The 22345-nt window shown below is 35.2% G+C and overlaps 1 protein-coding gene across 1 annotated transcript in view; it reads left to right on the top strand.

Moving 5' to 3' along the window:
• Positions 1–22345, top strand: part of LRP1B (LDL receptor related protein 1B) — a 471012-nt gene that overhangs the window by 335577 nt on the left and 113090 nt on the right. The window contains exons 48-56 of the mRNA XM_027793849.2: positions 674–796; positions 2514–2633; positions 4927–5055; positions 6032–6154; positions 10916–11056; positions 12148–12335; positions 13739–13922; positions 15935–16020; positions 19525–19647. Coding sequence (XP_027649650.2) covers positions 674–796; positions 2514–2633; positions 4927–5055; positions 6032–6154; positions 10916–11056; positions 12148–12335; positions 13739–13922; positions 15935–16020; positions 19525–19647 — 1217 coding nt within the window. The remainder of the gene's footprint in view (positions 1–673; positions 797–2513; positions 2634–4926; positions 5056–6031; positions 6155–10915; positions 11057–12147; positions 12336–13738; positions 13923–15934; positions 16021–19524; positions 19648–22345) is intronic.

Raw genomic sequence — 22345 nt, 5'->3', positions numbered from 1 at the left:
CAAAGACCTTGCTTGAGATTTTAAAAATAACCTGTGCCACTCACTAGACTAATACTTGTGCTTACGTCATGAAACTAAATATATGGTATGTTTTCTTTCCTCACATCAGTTTTCTAAGCATTCATAAAAGTAAAATCTTAAATTACTCTCAAGAAAAAAGGCAAGGAAGAAGAACTTTTTAATTTGTGAGTCTGAATCTCTGGCTCCAACATCAGTGACATAGCTCCCCTTAGTCAGTGCATGCAGCAGATTCGTAGCTTATCCCAGTGAATGTGATAAAAATACTGCCACACTTAGTTTATCTTGTATATGATGGCAGATAAATCAGAAGGGCAATTTCTTCAGCTGGTGTAAGACAGCAAGCAATGTTCACCTGCCTGAGCTCAAAAACCTGTAAACTGAACTACTTTCCTCTGTAGGTCCTGTTAATTTAGTTTGTAGCTGTGCTATGATTCTTCTCCAAAGAAATAAAGTCTTTCAGCTCCCTACACTACTTAGCTGTCAGTATTTGCCAATTTGTATGAACACAATTAAATAAGTAGTATTTTTTTCCCAGTTTTTAGACATAAACACTTTGTTGTCCATTAGTATTCAGAAAATCAGCAGAAATGTATTAGGCTCCTAATCATACTAGTAGAGACCATTTTACATTACATTCTTTATTTTGTCACAGTTCAAAACAAACCCACATGTGAAGAAAATTATTTTGGTTGTCCTAGTGGAAGATGTATTCTGACCACCTGGCTTTGTGATGGGCAGAAAGACTGTGAGGATGGAGTAGATGAATTGCACTGTGGTGAGCATTTTATCTTACTTGTATTTCTGTAATTACTAATGAACTTCAAAAACAGAAAGAAGCGTGAAGTTTTATCTCTGAGATTGAATTTTAGAGCTATATAAAAAGGTCTTTAATACTGTATTTTCAGATTCAAGTCTCTAATGCGTCATGCTACCAACATTTTAAACACTGTCTCATGCCAGAATGAAAGCCCTATCATTGTGTTAGTATTTAACAATTTCACTAATTCTTCATAATTCCTCATTAGGAAAGTTTTATAGATATGATCAGTTTATGTCAGTATCTTGATGCCAACAGGAAGTAACCAAAATATAACAGACATAAAAATAGACATTTCTTTGCATCAGAGGCCATATAGGTATAATTATTTAAAGTAACAGCAAAAGTGATGTGAATAAAACAGCATAAAATGTGAAGAGGTTAAATGTCCATTTTGCCTCAGATCTTTTAAGATTCTTCAATTCTGCTTAACTGAGGAGTGATGCAGGTTTATTTTATTCAGAGCAAGCTGGTCTTTTAACTTGATCTGTTCAGTTAATCCATACAAATTTATTTCTATAATTAAATTGTAGCAGAACAGCAAACAGCAATATCAAGTTTTCCTATTCCCTATTTAAATAAAACCTGAAATTTGTATATTACTTTTTTTTTTCTTTACCACTTAACATGACTGAAATGTTACTCTTTTCATGACCCAGTTTCCATTAGCATGCTTCCATGTTTGGTTTGCAGTTTACATTGTATATATACATCTTAGAACTTCAAAGTTAGGAACTGTGGTGCAACTATGAAAATCAGTTTTTCTGTAGACCACATACATCAAGTGTCACTTGATGTTTACATCTGCAGGTTTTATTACACATGCATACTTCTAGGCAATGTTGTAAAACCTATCAGCCATTTTTTGTGGGAGACAGAGAAGGGGGTTTATTAAATTCTTTTTTCCCTACTTACAGCTCTTACCTATTTTGAGGTACTCATTACAATACTGTACTTTTAAATTCAGATTGCATTACCTAAAATTCTTTTTATTGTTAATATTATTTTTTTTTTCATAAGTTAAAATAAAATTTATTCTTAAAGAAGTCTGTGAAAACTGGACAATGTGAAGGTTTCAGCAAAGGTCATAACAACAGCAGGTTTTAGAACAGTTGTGCAGACCGACTTTGAAATGCATAAGCATGCTGTTATTTTCAATGTATACAAAAGTGTAAATGGGATAACAGAATGAAAACACAGCATTTTTTCTTGTGAGAGAAAAGAATATGAAATCTTTTAAATCTGGAGCTAAATACAGCAATACCAAAAGGAAGGCTTTGTTTGAAAATTTGGATAGTGCCATCTCTGCCCTGCTACCAAAATAAAGCAGTTCACTACAGTTAAAATATCCATGTGAAATACAAAAACGAGACTTAAGTTTTTAAAGTGTTTCTTCTCATCCCACTAGCAAAATGTTTAAAAATATCAGAATGTAAAGTTTTTTTTAATGTTTTACTATTTATTTATATGACTGTATGGGTAAATGTAAACTCTTGACCAACTGGTAACACCCTGAATACCAAGATTAGCAATATACTATGTTTGAGTGTTTTAGTACATTAAAACTGGGAGGACAGAAAGGAGCTGTGTGGAGATTTCTAAACTACACCAGAAAAACACATGGATGCAGTAGTGTTGCAAACCTAACAAATGCAGTGGCTGATGTCATTCCTAGATTCGTCTTGCTCGTGGAATCAGTTTGCTTGCTCTGCTAACAAATGCATCTCTAAGCAATGGACTTGTGATGGTGAGGACGACTGTGGAGATGGCTTAGACGAGAGTGATGCTATTTGTGGTAAGTACAATAATTTCAGTTCTGTATTGTATCAGACCATACATACTGAAAGAGCCCAAGTGATCCAAGAAGGTGGTGGAAAGAGAGTAAGTACAGCATCTCCAAAGACCATGTGCTTTAAGGAGAGGGTGTTAGAGGGTATCATCCCCCAGCCCTCTTCAAGCAGCACTAGATACGCTTTCGTGGGCACTGTATGCCAGTGTATGTGTGTGCTCTGTCAGTGAAGACATAAATGGCACACCGGCACAGGCAAAAGGAGATCCAAACTATTCTCCAGTTCCCATCCTTGAAGGTAACATCCCTGTATTGCTGTTTGAGTTTTACATTTCAGTGATAGGTGCTTGAAACTCTAAATTTGTTGGGTTTTTTACCTAGCTCTTTCTCCTATTTCCTTTAATTTTTCGTATATACAGTCATAAGCATTATTGCATAATATTCCTTTCAAATTCCCGAACCCTTCAAATTGCATAAGGAATTGAAAATTTTACTTTCATTCTGGGGCTCAGTTGACTAGAAATGCGTTTGTAATTTCTTTTCCAAAGATCACATTGTGTCAAGTCAGACTGTCACAATTTCGTTACATTTTATGTATTGGTTCCATCCTTCTCTGTGCTGTATTTCAAGAATTTCTTTTTAAAATATCACCTTCTATATATTTTTTTCCTTTTCAAAAATCCTGTTACCTAAAATCCATTCAACAAAGAGTATTTTATTCCATATTTCATTTGTGATACCACAGTAAAAATATTGTTGATAACTACTGTAAGTGTTAAGCAGACAAAGAAGAAATCTCTTCAGCTTATGTTCAGAGTTGTGGTTTGTTGAAGTAGTTCCCTAATCAAACACAGATATAGAAATGCCAACAAATGAAAGCGCTGAAGGTGGAAATTTTACTGTTCTAATATGGCAAAATATGAATTAATTACGTAACTTCAAGCTGACATCTATCTACAATACATTTTTTTCATGGTATTCAGGTTATGCCCAGGACTGGGGAGTTTAAGGCGATGTCTGTTTGAAATGGAAGTTTTGTCTCTGCCTCTCTCCCCTAGGAAGAGGAGAAGGTGTGAAATGGGAAGACAAACACTTCACCTGGAACTACTGTTGAGCAATGTGAAACTCTTAAGAAACATCCAGGCCTGAAGCTTAATAGCAAATTTAGAGTAGCAAATAGAAAAAAGGAGAGGAAAACAAAGGCCACCAAATCACAAAGTGCCACTACAACATAACAATTTTTTTTTCTCCATTTAAGGTTGTTCAGAATTACTTCTTTTGCTATCTTGACTTGCAATACATTGTAGATCTATTATTAGAAGACAGTCCACCAATAAAATTGTAGGCAATCTCTTGAAGAGGGAAAACCGCGCTCGTTATGAAAAGGGGAGAGTTAAGGCTGTATTTCTCCTTGGAAACGGGGAAGATCAGAGTTGCAAGAGGAAAAGAGAATCAAAATTGCTTCAGATTTTTCGGTCTTAAAAATTCAATATTTATTTAACATGAAGTTTAACTTCAGAAGTATAAAAAAAGTGGCAAATGAGTATAAGGAAACAGAAGTTGTCTGTCTTGCAGAAATAATACAACCCCCCCAGATTTTGAATTTGTTTTACTATTATATTGATTTCTAATTAGAATTAGTAGAAAATACACTGACTTCTTTTTAGTGAAGTATATTTCACTTATCCAAGAGAAAACATTAAATCATAGATTGCATGAAGGTTTACTTCCAAACAGAGCACATTGAATCCTAGGATATAATATTCTTATCTGGAGAAAAGGCTTTTTTTAAAAAATATGAGTCAATTAGACAATATGTTGAGTTATTTGCATTAGAACTGTCAGATATTTTCTTACTACCACAACTGTTATACTTGGTACACACTGTTCTCATCTACATGGGGTGGCTCACACAAGTTCTCCATACCTTTAGCCTCCCAGCACGGAGCCTGGCGATGTGGGGGTTACGCAATTTACATTATTAGTTCCTTTGTTCAGTCAGTCCAGCCATGCAGTCAAACATAAAGAACAAAATTGGTTTGAAAAGTTATTCTGCTGGATAGTTTTTGCAAAGTATGGTAAATTAGATTTCCTTGCAGATAAGATCCTAAATAAACAAATGGAAGAAATAGTAGATTGTCGAAATCTTACTGTAAAATACAGTCTTAGCCAGAATGTTTATCATACTGTGTAGAACAAAATCTTTTTTCAGTTTTATTTTAAAATGAGAAACTCTTACTCAGTCCCTTAAAAAAATCAGTTAGGACATGTGCAGGACTCACATTCCGTGTTTTTTCAGGCTCAGTGACCTGTGCAGCAGATACGTTCAGTTGCTTAGGCTCCCATGCCTGCGTTCCCCAGCACTGGCTTTGCGACGGTGAAAGAGACTGCCCTGACGGGAGCGATGAGCTGTCGCCAGCAGGCTGCGGTATGTTTGCTTGCATGTTCAAAACATACAGTATTTCTTTTCTTGACACTTTTGTCTTTACAGTATCCAGATGCTTTTTGTGTCTGTTGCGTCATGCCCTTATACTGTCAATGTTATTAGTAAAGATTGATGGACCACACGTGAGCCGTACATACCAGGATCCTTCAACGTTATTATCAGCCTAACATCTTCAGGTTCTGGTAATATATACAAGGCACACCAGCTGAAGATCTGTGTGACTGTCACGTCATAGACATTATACAGCACGTTTACTAATGAAAATTAGCACATTATTGACTATGCAGTTTTATTACTCTTCCTGAAGAAAATAATGCTGCGTGTCAGGGAGCTTGTGCATTGAAAAGGGAGATACAGTTCTGTCTCCAATTTTTTTCTGGCTAATTGTTCAGATCTCGATGTCCCTTGCCCTATAAATTATTACTTCTAGTCTTCTGAGAAATATTTTCATTAAAAGCATCAGGAGTTCAGTAATAGTTTCATCAGGAGGTTTTTTTTATTAATGTATATAAAGATGGTGTAGGTTAAAAACATTGAAATACATTCTGTTCACTAAATGCATGTTCCATCACTTATCATTTCTCGGCTGAGTTATATTTTGAGTGTTTATTGATTTTTTTAAAAAAACTCGTGTTCAGAAGCAGAGAAACATAGGAAGGACGTCTGTACTTCCCAAATGTTCTCAGAGGCAGACCTTAGGTTAGTTGTAGATAGCAGCAACTTCTTAAGGTTTTCTGTCTTGCAGTACATGAGATTTTAGCTATCCTTACTACTTTAGCTGTCGATGAGTAGCTCTTTCTGCTATGGAATTGTGTGGTGCTCTTTGTGTGTGACTCAAAAGTTAGGGTATTTCCATTGAATCCACTCAGACTGACTATGTCTTATTTCATCTTTCTGTAAGAAAATGGCTGTATATCTTACTGTTCTCAATTTCATTTATTTACTGTATTTTCCTTAGCTCCTAATAACACTTGTGACGAGAATGCTTTCATGTGCCATAACAAAGTCTGCATTCCCAAACAGTTTGTGTGTGACCATGATGATGACTGTGGAGATGGATCGGATGAATCTCTGGAATGTGGCAAGTATAACAACATTAGAGTACATAGAAAAAATTCAGACTGGTAACTGTAAGGCCTTCTGCAAGATGTGTTACTTTAGATCACTATTGAAAAATAAAGCTCTTAGCTTTTTAAAGTTGTTTTGATGTTAACATTTAAATTATGCAGTAATGAATTCAATTGGGTATTAACTTGGAGCTGGAGCTAGAGTGACAAATAATTTGCTGTAGTTGTGACTTACAGTTGATGGCTAATAACATTTAACAGAATTAAAAATGTATAGTGTATAATTTGTTTATGATGTATGTATTTTTTGTCTTTGTCTCTATACACATTTTTTCTAATAAATTATGAAACATCTCTGTCATGATTATCACTGCAGTTAAATTATGCCATCTAAAGCCATAATTGAGTGTTTTAATTGTCACCAATTATATGAATTCAGGGTTTCTTATATTTTGTGAATATTTGCACAGCATATCTAGGCCATACTCTATATAAATAATATTTATGGAAAATACAGAGCAACTATTGTGTCCAAAAAGACATATTATCGATTATCATGCCAGATTTTGTGCAGTTAAAACCTATATTGCATGTTTACTCTATTAAAATTGTCCAAGAGATAAGAACCACAGCAGAAGGTAGCTAGCTAGTGATGTATTTTAGGCATTTCTGCTGTGCACACCACCTGAAGAGTGTGTGTGCATAACTGGAGTAAGTAGACATCTGAAGATTGTAAGGAAAAGCATGTTTGGTGTTTGCATTTAGTAAACTTTTTCATGTAAAGTTTGAGTCAAATGTGCAGTGGAATATTTTATGAAAATAATATAAGGTAGCAAATAAGCATTTATTTGTTTGCTGATCATACAAAACCAGATTTAATCAATTTGATTAACTGCATATGACGTGGAAAAAATCTGCTCCTGTGATGAACTGGGCAGTCACCAAATTGTCCTTTCTCTGTGCTTACCAGAAGGAGGCTGGTACTTACAAGGCAACGGCCATTTCTGCCTCATCAACATTAGGCAGGTCAGATCAGGAGATCACCTTTGAAACAGACCTCCCACTCACCTCCACGTACTGTGTTTTGGCTCACATGGAGCAGTGTCGAAGCACATGAACTGATGGGAAAAACCCACAAAACCCCTCTGAAGCCAAGCCGGTTGCTACACCTCAGCCACTAGCAGGCATGAAGTCCACAGGAGCAGAAGAGAGCTAGCATGAAGTAAAATCCTGAAACGCATCTAGTGTGGATATTGGGCTCTCATTACCAGCTGTTTCATTTTGCTGTTCTTTCCCTTACTGAGCCACACCACTTGCCAGCGTAGACTTCTGGATCTTTGAAGAAAAAAGGGAACTAATGCACTGTTCCTAGAAAACACCTTTTGCTTTTCACTTACGTCACCTACATAGGGTTTTGAAAGGAGCAGTTTGTGACGATAAGCTGTTGCAGGGAAAAATGGATCGGTTCATGTAGTTTAAACCAAATCAGGATCAAAGCAGGTTATTGGTTTATTAATGGCAGATACATAATTGGAAAATGGTGAAGTCTACAGTCAGTATCAATAGCAGTGATGCAGTAGATAAATCACACCTGCAAAATGTTGATAGAATTTACATATTTTTAAATATTTTTTTTATAATTGGTCCCCCGAAATTCTGAGCACACAGATACGCACAGAGCAGTTACACATGTCTTCTGCCCCGGCCCAGGGCACAAGGTTACTAGCACCATGCCTGCTGCTACAGAGCTCTCCTTGGAGCGCTCCTGGAGGGCAGCCAGGCAGCCACTTGGTGCACCCACCCGACCAGGTTCCAAGCACACGCTGTTGTAGTGGCATCGCTATGTGCTTACACAGAGGCGGTTAGCTAGGGTCTGTGGCCAAAAGGTGAGAATCAATCCACACAGTACTGAAACTAAATTATTTCCTCTGTTAGTAATAGTGTATGGGTGCCAGAACCCTTTACAGAAAGTGACTTGTTGTGGGTTTGTTCCTCTGATTAGCACTGTATGATCAATGGTGGCTGGAGTAGGAGAACATTTCTGATCAGATTTTACGTGGAAGCAGTCTTCGATTCTTAAATAAGTATTTAGAACTAAACAGCCACAAACTTGGGAAATAAGTGCTTTTTTTGTTTGTTTTTTTTTTTTCTTCTGCGTGCTTATAATTTCTTGCTGGTGTATTTTGTTTGTTCTATATCATCATATACATCCACAGCCCCTTAAAATACTGACAAATAAATAGTGATAGTTTGACAGACTTTTGGAGAGAGACAGAAGGATGAAACAGCAACAGAAGCAGAGGATGTACAAACTTCTAATCTAATTGCAGTGTGGACCTGCCTTCGGGCACTGGCTTTATTTAATTTCTACCGAGTAAGCTGAAATCTACAGCAACATTTGTTATGTCTTGCACTGATGCAATGCAATTTTCTGTTTGCTGGTAATCAAATACGCACCTTAGTGTGTGACTAGTATGGTAAACTTGTTATACTGTAATTTTAGGAAAGGTTTACATTCCTTTATGAGAAAGGGAACTTACTCTTAGAGAGTAAGAATCAAATTCCAAACCGCACTTTTAAAGGTGTTGTGAGGATGTAAAAAAACCCTGCCTAATTCACCAAGATTTTAAATTTATCATTTCTGATTTGACTGCAAACTAGGGAGACTGATTATAGCTCTGTTAGATTTTAGAGCTAGACCTTTTGCACCTTGAGAAAGAGCAAAAAAAAAAAAAGACACTCTTCAGCAACCAGTCTACTGAATGGAATGGAATTTGGATTGGTATATATTCCTAAAAACTGAATTGAGGGGATCCCTTTAAAAATCTAGGGTTTGGTGTTTTCTACATCTGTATCATTGATTAGTATATTTTCTTGTTTTTTCCAGAGTATTAGTCGTATATAATATAAAAATGGGACTGGTGACTGGGGTAACCAGTTTTTCCTTGTATCAGAACTGACATCTAAACAGATTTTAGAAGTTCACAATCATTCTAATCCTTCACGATTTCTTTGATGCAAGTTTTTATTCCATTATATAATCCTGAAAATAAACAATTAGCAATTCTAATCAAGAATATGAAAATTCATCAAGAAGATCAAAAACTTTGTTCATGTGGCTAAACAAAAGTCAAATAAAGGAATAGGAAGGATTTTCTTGTTTCAGTTTCCAGGTTTTGTCCTGTCATCCAGAGCAGAGGCAATACTAAGTAGAAGCCCTTGTTCTCCACATTTGTAATAACCTTTCTGATGATGCCGTAAAATGCCGTAGACATGTGGTAAAGCTGTTGGTCTGTAAAATTTTGCACTTTGAGTTGTCTCAGACAACCAAAACGCTTCACCTTTTTTTCCATATCAAACCAGCCTATCTTCTCTCAAGCATGATCTATGTAAAAAAAGAGAGAAAAAAAATATCTTCAGGACACCACAGAATTATTTGAATTCCAAGTAATGTTTGTAATCGATGTAATAACATACTGCATTTTCAAAGTAGTATGTTAACATATTTCTGAAGGACAGCTAAAGATATAAAAGAGGTTTAAAGCTCTTGATGTAGACTTGTACCTCATCCCACATGGTCAAATGTTATGTCTCCATCTGCTATGAGAAAAAAAGCTCTACTAGATAGCAAGAAAGACAGTAATTACAAAAAAGACCAATATTAGCATTCTGCTTTTAGAGTGTTGAAATTTAGCAGTGCTCGTTTCATGTGTTCAGAGCTTCACAGTGGAATCAAAGCTAGGTACTATGATTTGGAAATACTTCTTGGAAGCATCAAATCTTTTGATCTTAAAATCTGCGGGTTTTTTTCTAAGAGGAAAGAATGCTAAACTTAATCCAGCATAATTTGGATTTTTTCAAAAAAGTTGCAAAATCATTCTTCATAATCAGAACAAGTGTTGCTACATAATTTTTACTTTTTAACCATATTCATATTTTTAATTGATTTTTAAACTAAATCAAGGCTTGCTTTCAAGGCTTTTCTAAATGACTACAGATTGAGGCAGAATTTATACACGTAGAGTACAGGAGAAGTTAGACTTTTCTTTCCCAGACAGGAACGTAATTTTTTTAATAGTTGGTTTAATGTTTTAGGTTTCTATAAATAGAAAGTGATTTCCCCTGTAGGAGTTTTTCATCTTTCATGTTCCAAAATTTAATAGAGAAAGCTAATTTTGTGCTGGCTTTTCTACATTTTTCTACTGCTTCTTGTTTTTGAACTCTAGGTTAAACAGCTGTCCTCTAAGAAGCAACTGTATGTGGTTTCCTTTTTTCATGATATTTTATAATTTTCTGTTAGAAATCCACTTTAACTTTGAAAATTTAAAAATTTTAAATATATATATTTTGTAGCTATCTTAGAAAGTGCATGTTTAGTGTGGTTAAAATAATTAATGTTCTGCATGTTTTAAAGGGAAAGCATATAGTCATAAGCATATCGCAAAAGTATTTGCTGGATATGGTAATTTCTAAAATATCTGTTAGAAGGCTGTTTACTAATAATAGCAAAAAGTGAAATTAAACCTAGAAATATTTATTTATGATTGAATGTGGCATAAGTGTTTTAGTTATGTGGGAATTGTTTCATGACTATACTGTACTGTGTAAGAGACATTTGATTTCTGTCTTTGTTGGTAGATGCTCATCTATAAGCGTGTAATGCTTTGTATCTCTATGGAACAAAAGATGCTTTTACTTATATTGCCTTGTATATGCAAAATTTTACGTTGAAAATATGAAGCAAAGTATGAAATGATTGATTGCTCTGTTTCTAGGGTATCGTCGCTGTCGTCCTGGGGAGTTCACTTGTGCTGATGGAAGATGCCTGTTAAATTCCCAGTGGCAGTGTGACGGTGATTTTGACTGCCCAGACCATTCTGATGAAGCACCTATAAACATAAAATGCAAAAGTTCAGGTTTGTATTGAATTTTTTGAATAACATGTGTGACCTTTCTTTTTGGAAAGCGATGGCTTAGAATCATGGTAAGGCAAACATAAAAGATTGTAGCTTAAATCTCCAGTGCTTTCATGGTGATATTCCTTATGTATTGCAAGGAGAACATATCAGCAGTCTTGTGCACCCAAAACCTCAGTTCACACAGTTGGAGTCACCAGTTCCTATGGCATAAGATGGCTACTAGTTCCTTAATGCATGAATTTGTTAGGACTGCAATAAGGTTATATTAATGTAATAATTCTCTAGCTTGCCCTGAAAATGTTTAATACACTCATTACACAGAAGTAGATCATACAAAAGGGGGCATAAAGTTGTTCTTCCTACACATAATAAACACAGGTTTATTTTTATTAGTAAATTACTGAACAAATGAGATTGTTTTTATTGATATATTGTGCTACATGGACAAGTTTGCCAAGGTCTGACTGGGTTTTGAGAGGTAGGTGAATCCTGATGTGCATGTGATACTCTATTCTCTGCCTTTCTGGAACACCAAATGGGATCTAGATTCTGACTAGATCTTAGAACTTTATTGCACAGTAGCCCAGTCCTTTATACAAGTTTTGATGAAAATCACACATCTGCTTTGAGGTAAGGCAACGTACCTGCCTTACATTTAAGTGTTCTGATTCTGATTTGAAGAACCTGGAATGAACATTTATGTGTGTCGTCAGACAAAGGCTGCATCAGAATTCAGTCAGTCATGTTACTGAACACCTCAGCATCCACAGGGGAGAGAAGCCATGCTTTTTAAGGTTTGTAAACTGTAGAACTAACAATATTTTGTGCAGAGGTAGAGGATTCTCAATTATATCAAAACAAATGCGTAGAAAGGAGTAATAACTTGAAGTATCCACACATTTTCCAGAACAGGAATACATTTTGAAGATGCTGAGAAGTAAAAAGGATTACAATCCTTTCAGTAAGAAATGAATGTTCAATTTTTACACAATTGTTTCATCTCACATGCACACATTGCAGCTGATTGATAAGTGCATCCCAAATACTAATAGACCACACCAAGCAGTGTTCTCTTTTTTGTTTTCCAGAGCAGTCATGTAACAGCTCTTTTTTTATGTGCAAAAATGGTGAGTGTATTCCTCAAAGTGATGTTTGTGATAAGAAAGAAGACTGTAGTGATGGATCTGATGAGAAAAGCTGCCACGTTAATGAATGTCTCAGTAAGAAAGTTAGCGGCTGTTCTCAAGACTGTCAGGATCTTCCTGTTGGATACAAGGTGAATAATTACAAAATGTGGTGTACTATAATGCAAATTCTTAATTGTTTCTTAACTACTGCATGATTATAATAAAACTCCACTGTGTTGTACTTCCTTGTAATGTAGTAGCTTACCTGCCATAGAATATTCAAATTTTTATTTCCAGTAAGCAAATAATTGCCAATTATGTAAAAAAAAACCCCTGGTATAATGGAGACTTTAAGTCTATGGAAAGGCACATACAATGATTTAAACACAACAAATCATACTGCTGTATGCAGACTGCTGAAAATCAGTTGTGAAAAAGGAAAACTTGTAGGAGTGAATAACAGGAGTAGCTGTTTTCTCCAATTTTTCTTCCAAGTCAGAGAGACTTACAGAAATATTTAAATGAAGTATAATTGTCTTTGTTGCAAAATGAAACTGAATGTGGTAGTGTTTCCTGAATGACCTGAATCTTCTCTTTGGCCTTGAGTCATCGAGAGGAATACTTTTTGGGTATTATGGAAACCCTAGCCTCTGACCTGTAAATAGAAGCTGAGAATAGAAGAGATTTTTTTTTTTTTTTTTGGGGGGGGGTGTTTTAGCCCTAAAGTAAAGTAACCCTGACTGCACCCCCATACACTTAATTTTTTTTAATATGATATTGACCTGCTGAGAACTGTGTAATATCTGTCCAACATAGCTTAGCTCTAAAGGTGTCCTAGTCAGGAGGCCACTGACTAGAGAGCTGGAGACAAGGTTGGGTGCAGCAAAAACCTTGCTGAAGCAGCATCACTGTAGAAAAAGCACGTCATAGGCTTCTGCAGAGAGTAATACAGAGACTAAAGGAGGGAACATGGCACACAGTTTTCCACTGGTGAAACTATGCTCCTGTTTCAAAATTCTACTCAGCTGTATTTTGCATCATTCACGTTGCATATGATAGGCTTGCCACAGTGATCATCAGACCTCAATAAAAATCAGCTTCAAGAATTCTCATTCACATTACTGTGTTACACAGAACACTATATGTTACGCTTCAAGAAAAAAACCCTAACAACTGTATATCTTTACCAAAAAAGCAGCTGAAAATAAAGGACTCCGAAGAGTCCATCCATCATTATTTTCATGCAAGAATCCTTTCCATATATTTGAAAAGGTGTGGTTTTCTTCAGTTAAAGAAGAAAGAACAATTACTCATCCTACAGGGTTATTTGGGAGGGATTGGTGCTTAGGATCACACCAGCAATAGCCGAAAAGAAATGTACATATGTCTTCCTGTAAACAGTATAAAGAGCAATGTAATTATAACGTTGCTTGAAAAAACTGAGACTGCATCGAAAAGTTTATGTCACTGACGTATTCAGAAGAAAGTATGTAAGATAAGAAATAGAATCAATAAGTAATTCAAAATGAATGTGTTTGTTTTTCTTTCCCAGTGCAAATGCTGGCCTGGATTCCTGCTGAAGGATGATGGCAAAACATGTATAGATATTGATGAATGTACGTCTGGGTTTCCCTGTAGCCAGCAATGCATCAATACATACGGAACCTACAAGTGCTTGTGTGCAGATGGGTATGAGATACAGCCTGATAACCTAAATGGCTGCAAATCCCTTTCAGGTGTGACTTTCTTTGTTGTTTTAATCCACAGTTTTATCCAAAATAATACTGTGAAATACCTTAGCCCCATGGTCTGTGTTACCCTTTTGTGCAAGATAAACAAGAATGACTTTGAAGCACACTACCTCAATAAGCAATAGGAATGTGATTCAATGACTGAATGTAATAAGTTTTATTTTTAGTATGTATTGTGCTCAAATAATTTTTAATGAATGGTTACTGGATTATGAAAGTTTGAATTAGTAACTATTAGAAAATATATTAGGAAAGTTAAAATACATCATTTAATTCTGCTTCTGAGTCACATTGTAATATAATGCTTATGATAAGTGTTTCATCAACTTTAGAATATGAGAATGTACTTATAAACTTCCTGGTATGAAAAAGAGGAACAGGAAAAAATAATAGAAATTGCAAAATCTATTATTCCTATAGCATATGGAATCCTCCAGTCTTATATGTAATACACAGATACATATATATATATATATCTCAAGATATATAAGAAATGTGGTTATTTCCTCACCCTTCTGCCTGTGCCACTGATGTTTTTATGTGCTTCAGTGAGTGGGATTCACTGGATCAGTGAAAGGAAGAGCAAAATGTCAACAGGCAAGAAACAAAACCCCATTACTGTGTTCTGCTGGATCTCCTTCATAGTGCAGGCAATCTTTGGCTTGAGCAGACTCCTCCCTTTTTCCAGTCTTACACAACGTTTGATTGTGTTTTGTTTTGAAATATCAAGAAACTTCTGTTTTCTTTCTAAATGATAAAAAGACTGGATCCTCTGGCTGCCTCATATTCCTGTTTCAGGCCCTTCCCTGAGGAATCAGCGGAAACACAGGAGGGGGCAGAAAAAACAGAATCTGTTTTTTTGCTTTACTACTAAAGCCCCTCATACATTTAGAAGCCATAGATCACTCAGAGGAGAAGGGGAGCTGGAACACATCGTAGTACAGTTTTTCAGAGTTGTAATACATCAAACTTCAAAAGTGATCTTGACAAAGCTGTTTGTGCTGTGGCAAGGATGGTTGTGCTGCAAGGAGGTGCCAGCATGTGAATGTTTGGCCAGATGCTGATTTCTTGCTTAAATTGCCTTGAACTCTGTACAACTGAGCAGAGAGCTACAGCCCGTCTCCACAGACCACTAACAGTGCTGAGGGGGATGCCTCGGAGCATTAAAAACTGGAGAATGTCTTGAGAGTTGAAGATAAAATGCAAGCAAGGTGGTGCAGTGTATTCAGTACAAGAGCAGAGTAGGCTGGACACCACATTACATGCCAGAATGTGTGAGCAGTACATACAAGCCTTTAATACATTTTTAATTATTACTAGTGGGTTGGTTTTTTTGTTATTTTAGCTGAGGTCTCTATTAATAGAGCTAAAATTATTTATTTGGGTTTTTTTTTACTATTATGTATGTCAGTGTCAGAGATGTTTTAAAGTGATTCTATAATTGAGCATCATCTGAAGGATTTTTTTTTTTATAAACTGAAAGAACAGGTGTAAAAAAAGCTGAATCTAGCTTCACTTCAGAACTAGCAATCAAGGTTTGTCCAGATAGCTGTTTCTTTATGTCTTTACTGTTCTGAGTACTGAAATCTCAAAAAGCAATGGTCAAAACATGCTTCATTTGCCACCGTAACAAATTACAGTCTTGGTGATAACATGAAAGTGAATGTTGAAATTAAAACAAGTGGTATGAAATATATTTCAAATTTAATCTCTGACATTAAATTAGGAAAAAAGTACAGAATGGTTCCCATATTACAAAGGCAAAAAAAATAAATTACATTGAAAGATATACTAATTGATTGCTTTGTTCATTTTTATACTGCATCATTGATCTTTCTTGGAACATTTGAATGTTTTAAATATTTCTTTCATCCATAACATTGATCAGAGCATGTAACATTTATTTTTCAAACCATCTGTATTTCAGCATTGTATTCCTGATTTTCCATAAATTAACGTAAAAGCTAGTCTAATATATTCTTTCTCCCGGGGTTTAGATGAGGAACCTTTCTTAATTCTGGCTGATCATCATGAAATAAGAAAAATTAGCACTGATGGATCCAACTACACTTTGTTGAAACAGGTATAACCATAGTACCATGCTCTAAGTTTATCTCAATACTTTTATTCTTTTCAAAGTGTGCAGCTGACAGAAACATCATCCTACAATTGGCATTGTATGCACCATAGAACAACTGCAGTATCTTCAGAGTTTTTATAATATTTTAAATTTACTATTTTACCTGAATTTGACATGATTAAAGCTCAGGCAGTTGTTTCGTCAGTCATTCTGATGTACTAAAAAAATTATGTTATTTGTGATCTTCTTCCATTGCAACATGTTTTGCACAATTTCAGTTTTCAAAAGAAAACCCAAAAAATCTGTTTGGCCGTGTATTATTTGGGCTACTTACTGTCATAATCCAAATCTATTTTTTATATTTAGACAGACGATTCCAAGATTTATGGTATTACAGTACATGAAGTTCTATCATTGGCTAAATCTATTTTTTTAAAGGATTACTCTAAATTACCATAAAAGGAGAAAAATAACTTATGTGAAAAAAACTACAGAAAGAGAAAGTCACCCAGTAAATACAGAGCTGTCATTTTTAGTGGTTTCTGCTCTGCTTCTATGCTTCACCTAAGTGTAGTTACTTACCACAGATTAGAGTTCCAAAATATGTTTTCATAAAAACATTATTTCCTTGGGTACTAATTAATCAATTGTAGAAAGACTAGAAAATCAGTTACTGGCTGTCAATACTGTCAGGCTTTTTGTGACTTCTTGTGTCAGTAAGCTGTGCATCTTAATGTCACAAGAGAGGTGCTCAGGTCTTCACAGCAGTAATTACAAAATTAACCATCTTGCATTAAACATTGGCTTTATTTAAGCATAGCAAGCATTATGTTAAAGTCTGTTCTTTGAAATTCTTCTGACTACCTCTCATTTACATCTCACTGCCTCTCTCCTCTTTTGCTGGTATATCTATTAATAGCAGCCTGTGAAAAGGGGGGAGCAACAGTAAATTTTCTTTATGGTTGGTGCTGACAGATTGTCTCAGAGCTTCATCAATCTTGGATTTAATGGACTTCTCTTCAGTAAGTTACAGACCGTGTAGCTCCAGCCACTGAAGAGAATCTGTGTTTTCCCTATCACATTAATTCACTAGTCTAATAAATACCTCTGCTATTGAACCTATTGGCCTTTGACCCTACTAATATGACGTTTTTAAAAGCATCCAGATTTGAAAGCAGGAGAGGGAGCCATACCAGCAGAACAGGTGGGCTGTCTTCCTCATAAGGACATCTTTTTGTCCTTGTAATGTTACGATGGATCAGCTCGCTCTTAGACATCTACCAGGTGAAGGCAGATACCAGAGCTGTTCTGGCAAAGAAGCTAACCCACCCTTCTCTGTTTATTTGATCTGTGCTTTGCCATTTTAACAGCTGTTCATATAAACTCAGAGTAAAGGAGCTGAAAGTAGGAGCTCGTTCAATCTCTTGAGTTGTTACACGCCAGCTTCTTCCCCTGGTGGTGCTTTTTTTTTTTTTTTCTTCACATATACATAACCAGTACAACTGTTTGAATTCTCATGTACATTCTTTGCCTTCCATTTCCTTCAGTCCGAGTCATCAAAATCCTTTGGGTTTCCACAGACAGAGTAGGTAGAGGGAATCCTCCTCATTATCTGTGATATCTACCTACTTTAGTTTTTTAATTGGAGTACCTAGGCTACAGTGTGCCATGTCTAACAGGAAGAAACAAAACTGCAGGTTTGAGATGACGGACTAATGCAGTTGATGCTGTTTCAAGGTTTCCCTAATTCCTTCTGAAAGCAGATTACATGAGAAAAGACAAAGAATTATGCTAGGAGGACTCAAAAGTGACTTGTAAATCGTGAAGAGGAGATCTAGTGCCTGGACCTAGACCTTGTTGCAGGGGTACAGAGATAATTTTCCCTGCACTTCATGTTCTGATAAATACTGGAACTGACCCAAAATAAGACACTTAAAACCAGACAGTCCGTCCTCTTTATTAGTCTGAATACTTAAGAAACTTTTACAGCATTGCAGAATATGGATATAAGGCTGATTTTTCAGAAATTACTGACTTTGATTTCTGGAATGATATAAATTTGTGATAGCCTTTTCTATTCGATAACCTGTTATCTCCTTTGTTAAGAATTTGGGTTGGGGTTTTATCTGTAGATGCGTTATACTAGTAGTAGAAAGAGGCAGGAGAAGCGTTTTGCAGCACAGTTACAACTGGCAGAGCTGCAGTAGGTTTTGTTAAAACACTGTGTGCGTGGGTATGTGATATTTGAAAATCAGAGTGGTCCTCTAACACTGTATTGGTTTGGGCTTTCCTTAATGATGGTTTGTGCAGCCTAATCACTCTTTTCCTCTACATTTTTGTCAAAAGATAATTTGCAGTATTACAGTGTAGTAGTTGGCAGATAAGCCGAGCATCACTTTCTGTACAATTAAATATTGTTGTTGTTAGTTTGTTTTAGAGTTGACTAGTCCAGTACATCCCCTCTACAACTGTGAATTACATTAATGAGGGAGGTTGCTGATCTACCTGAGAGTAGAATGTCATTGGGCTGATAAGGGACTTAACTGCTCTTGCGGTTTGAAAAGGAGTGCAGACTGCGGCCGTTCTTTTTACCATTTCTGCTCCATCTTTGATTGATAACAACATTCTTGTATATTAAGAATAATTGTGATTTCGCTACATATCAGAATGCTAAGCAGATTATGGGGCAAGGCTTTCTTAGTCTCAGATAAGGAAAATAAGAGTCATCATCTGAATGCAATACCCTTTCTTTCTTATCTGCCATTTGGAATTAAAAGCTGTTATTATATGACTGCTCTTTCCAGCCTGTAGGAATACCACAGATATCATCACCACTCTTGCTTATAATGTATTGGCCTAGTAATTAGAGCCGTAGGAATCTTCCAGATGCCTGCTGGATCTCTAACTTTCACACTTGATGTATATACTACCTCTGTGTGTGTATGCACATATCTATCTGTACACAGTGCCTATAACATAGCATCTAAGAATTTAAAACCTCCTTATTCGGGAATTAAAATTAATGCTTTTTAGAACATCTAGGTTTTGAATTCCTGAGTAAATAATAATGAAATGTTTTCATTAAATAAAGATAAGAAATGTTATGCGATTTCTGAGTTTATTGTTATAAAGTCAATGTCATCTCATTTGCCAAAGTAATTTCAAAGATAGTGATTAACAGAGAAACTGAGTAAAATTTAAAGTATTTAGTGCTAAAGTTCTTTTTAATAATCGGAAGGAAAAATGCAGAAGCTTCATTTAGTTTCATATGCCATCTGCATTTTTGAAGTGAGACAGTTCTTTGTCACCATATTTTTCTGTTACAATTTTTATCTTCTGATTGTTTACAAGTAACGTATGGGAAAATGAGAGTATTTCAAAAATATTCACTCAGTAAATAAAGCATTTTGAATATTATATGCCATGTAGTTTGCATTCTGAATGCTATCCAACAGTTTGTATTATAACATTTGAATAAACAGACTTTTTTTTTCCTTCTGTTTTTAGGGGTTGAACAATGTGATTGCAATAGACTTCGACTATAGAGAAGAGTTCATCTATTGGATTGATTCCAGCAGACCAAATGGCAGTCGCATAAACAGAATGTGTTTAAACGGAAGCGACATCAAGGTATTTGGGGATTAATAATGTCACTACTAGAACTACATTTTTTGAGTGTTGGGAAATGCTTCTTCATGCTTTTAACCCAGATTGTGAATTTTTAGTATATGCATGCAAACACATCATGAGCTAGCAAGCCCTAGTAATATTTCATTGCATTTTTATCATATTTGAAGTAGAGATAGGGGCTAGAAGGACTGTATTGATGATCTAAATTCCTTATGACTTAATTGACAATTGAGTGAATTTGTAGTTCAGTGTGGTTTACAAGACACCAAATTAAAAAGAGGTATAATTAAGTGTAAGCTGTGTAAATACACTGACATATTATTTCTTCCTATAAAATTTTTGTGAATAAGTTAAAAAATCCACTATTAAGCACATTTGTTGACTTCTATGAACATTTTTCCGGAATGCATGCTAAGCCGTAAGGAATTCTTCTTTGCTTATTCTCTTCCATCTGACCTTTTTAAACATGGAGAAAATAGCTGGTAACAGCCTGTGAATTTTGTTCCCTCATGTTACACCAGTAAATTGTGCAGAGAGAAAATTTTTCTATATTTCATTTGCGGTTTACTACATGGACTGACATATCCTTAGTGCACACCGACTTTAGTCTTTTAGAAGGTTAAGGTTTGAAACTGACTGGCATCAGTGAACTTTATTCATATCCTTTGCATGAAAATAATAGTTCTTAGAACATAAAAAAAAAAGTCGGCGAGCATAAGTTGTAGTATTCTGTTTCCACTGGGGTAAAACTAAAATCCAGCATGTACTCAAAAATTCTAGTGAGTCCCTGTGAAGACTTTTCCTGCAAAAAATAGGAAACAGACAAGTGTGGGGTTCAAAAATTCATTAAACCCTTGAATCATAATTATTGCCTTTAAATATTTTATAAAGCATCCTGTTCAGCATCTTGTTCATTCTAGATTAATCTGTATTTTGTTATTTTAAGAGATGTTTCCAGGACTGGGGATGACCCCAGACTTTTTCTTTCTAATCCTAACTATTTCAAGAAAAAAAAAAAAAAAGAATTTTTAACAGTCAAAAAGCTGTAATTGCCAAGAGGAGGGAGGGTACCAAAAACTCCTATTACTTTCTAATGATGTAACAATAATTTTATTTTTTAAGGAAAGGTTTCAGAAGCTTGAACTAGGATGAGAAGAAAATTAGGTTGGAAGATATTTCTTTTTTCCTTCATTAATATTTTGCAATTTACAGAATGACTGCCATCCTGATGATGATTTTATTCAAATGGGATGCCAAATTCAAATACAAATTGTGAAAATAAGTGCATTGAATTTTTATAAGACGATCTGTTTTTTTTTCACTGAAAAACTTGGCCAAGATTTGGCCTCTGCAAGCTAAAAATATGTGCAAAAATTTATCAGGAATTACATATTGTAGCTGTCTGATATTCTATCAGTAATCTTTTATCCAGTGCCAAATGAAAACTTTCTCTCTTTAACGTAGATTTTAATAGATTACCACAGCACATATATAATAATTGCGGTTAAAAATAATTAATTTCCCAGCAAACCTCTTTAAATATTTTAATTTTTTTTGTCATGAAGGAGAGGTTTTATGGTAGTGAGCCTTTTCCCTTGAATTATGAATTTCTTATTTTATTTCCATCATACTTCTTGTTTTACTATTTACTACAAATAAATATACTATTAGCGTAAATAATATTGTTTGATGTATTACTCTAGGATTTCCCTTTTAGAAGATACCATCTTTTCAGCACAACAGTTTTAGCTTTCTTGCTCTGGGAAACCTGATGGCATCTCATTTTTCTTCTGCATCTGATCATGGAGGAGATATTTATACAATTGAAGCAACTTTTTCACATAAATATGTTCAAACATTAACACAGTGTTTTATGTGTAGTATTGTAGATTAGAATGAGATATGTTACTGGAAAATGCTGTAGTAAGCTAGAACGGGTACATTAAATGTCACACTGGTGATCTCACTGACTGGAATAAGCTTGAAGTGACTCTCCACAGTAAAAGTCGTCAGAAAAGAGACTAATTATTTTGGTTGATGCTTCTAGGTAGTGTAGCTAAACCACTAAGTTTGCAGAGCTGTCCATTTCTACAGAAATGTCCCGTTAAAGTGCAGTGGTTGCTGCAATTACCCATTTATAAAATAGTAAAGCTGGTTGTGCTAAGGTATTAGAAAATGAAGTATTTTATTCATATTAAAAAAATCTGTGCATGCCTGGATTTAATTTTAAAAAGATTTTATAAGATGATAAATAATGTAATAACCTGAAAGGGTGCTTTTACATATTCATAACTATAAAATTGGTTTAAAGTATCTCACAGTATCCCTTCTTATCTTGAAGGCTTTTTGGTGTCTTCAAATGGTAAATAAAATTAAAAATAACACATTCAGTTATACATAATCAGGTTTACGTGTAAAGTTTATACTCTATTGCACGTGTTTTTAGTGGTGAAGATGACAATGAATTAGAATGTACACTTCAATAATAAACCCGTTATTAGTACTTAGGAAATCTCAAATATTTTCAAGTATTCCAAGCTCTGATTTTTTTTTCTTAAGTTCTAGTTGCACAGACCTAATCAGGAATAGAATTTTTAAGCCTAAAAGAAGCTGGACTCTAATGATTGGGAATATTCAAATGTCACTCAACACTTAATGCGAAGTACTCCCAGCCAAGCAAGACTGAGATACAATCATG

The sequence above is a fragment of the Falco peregrinus genome, chromosome 8, assembly GCF_023634155.1.
Source record: "Falco peregrinus isolate bFalPer1 chromosome 8, bFalPer1.pri, whole genome shotgun sequence".
Lineage (NCBI taxonomy): Eukaryota > Metazoa > Chordata > Aves > Falconiformes > Falconidae > Falco > Falco peregrinus.
The sequence above is the reverse complement of the archived record's forward strand: the minus strand, read 5'-3'. Positions and strand labels throughout refer to the sequence as shown.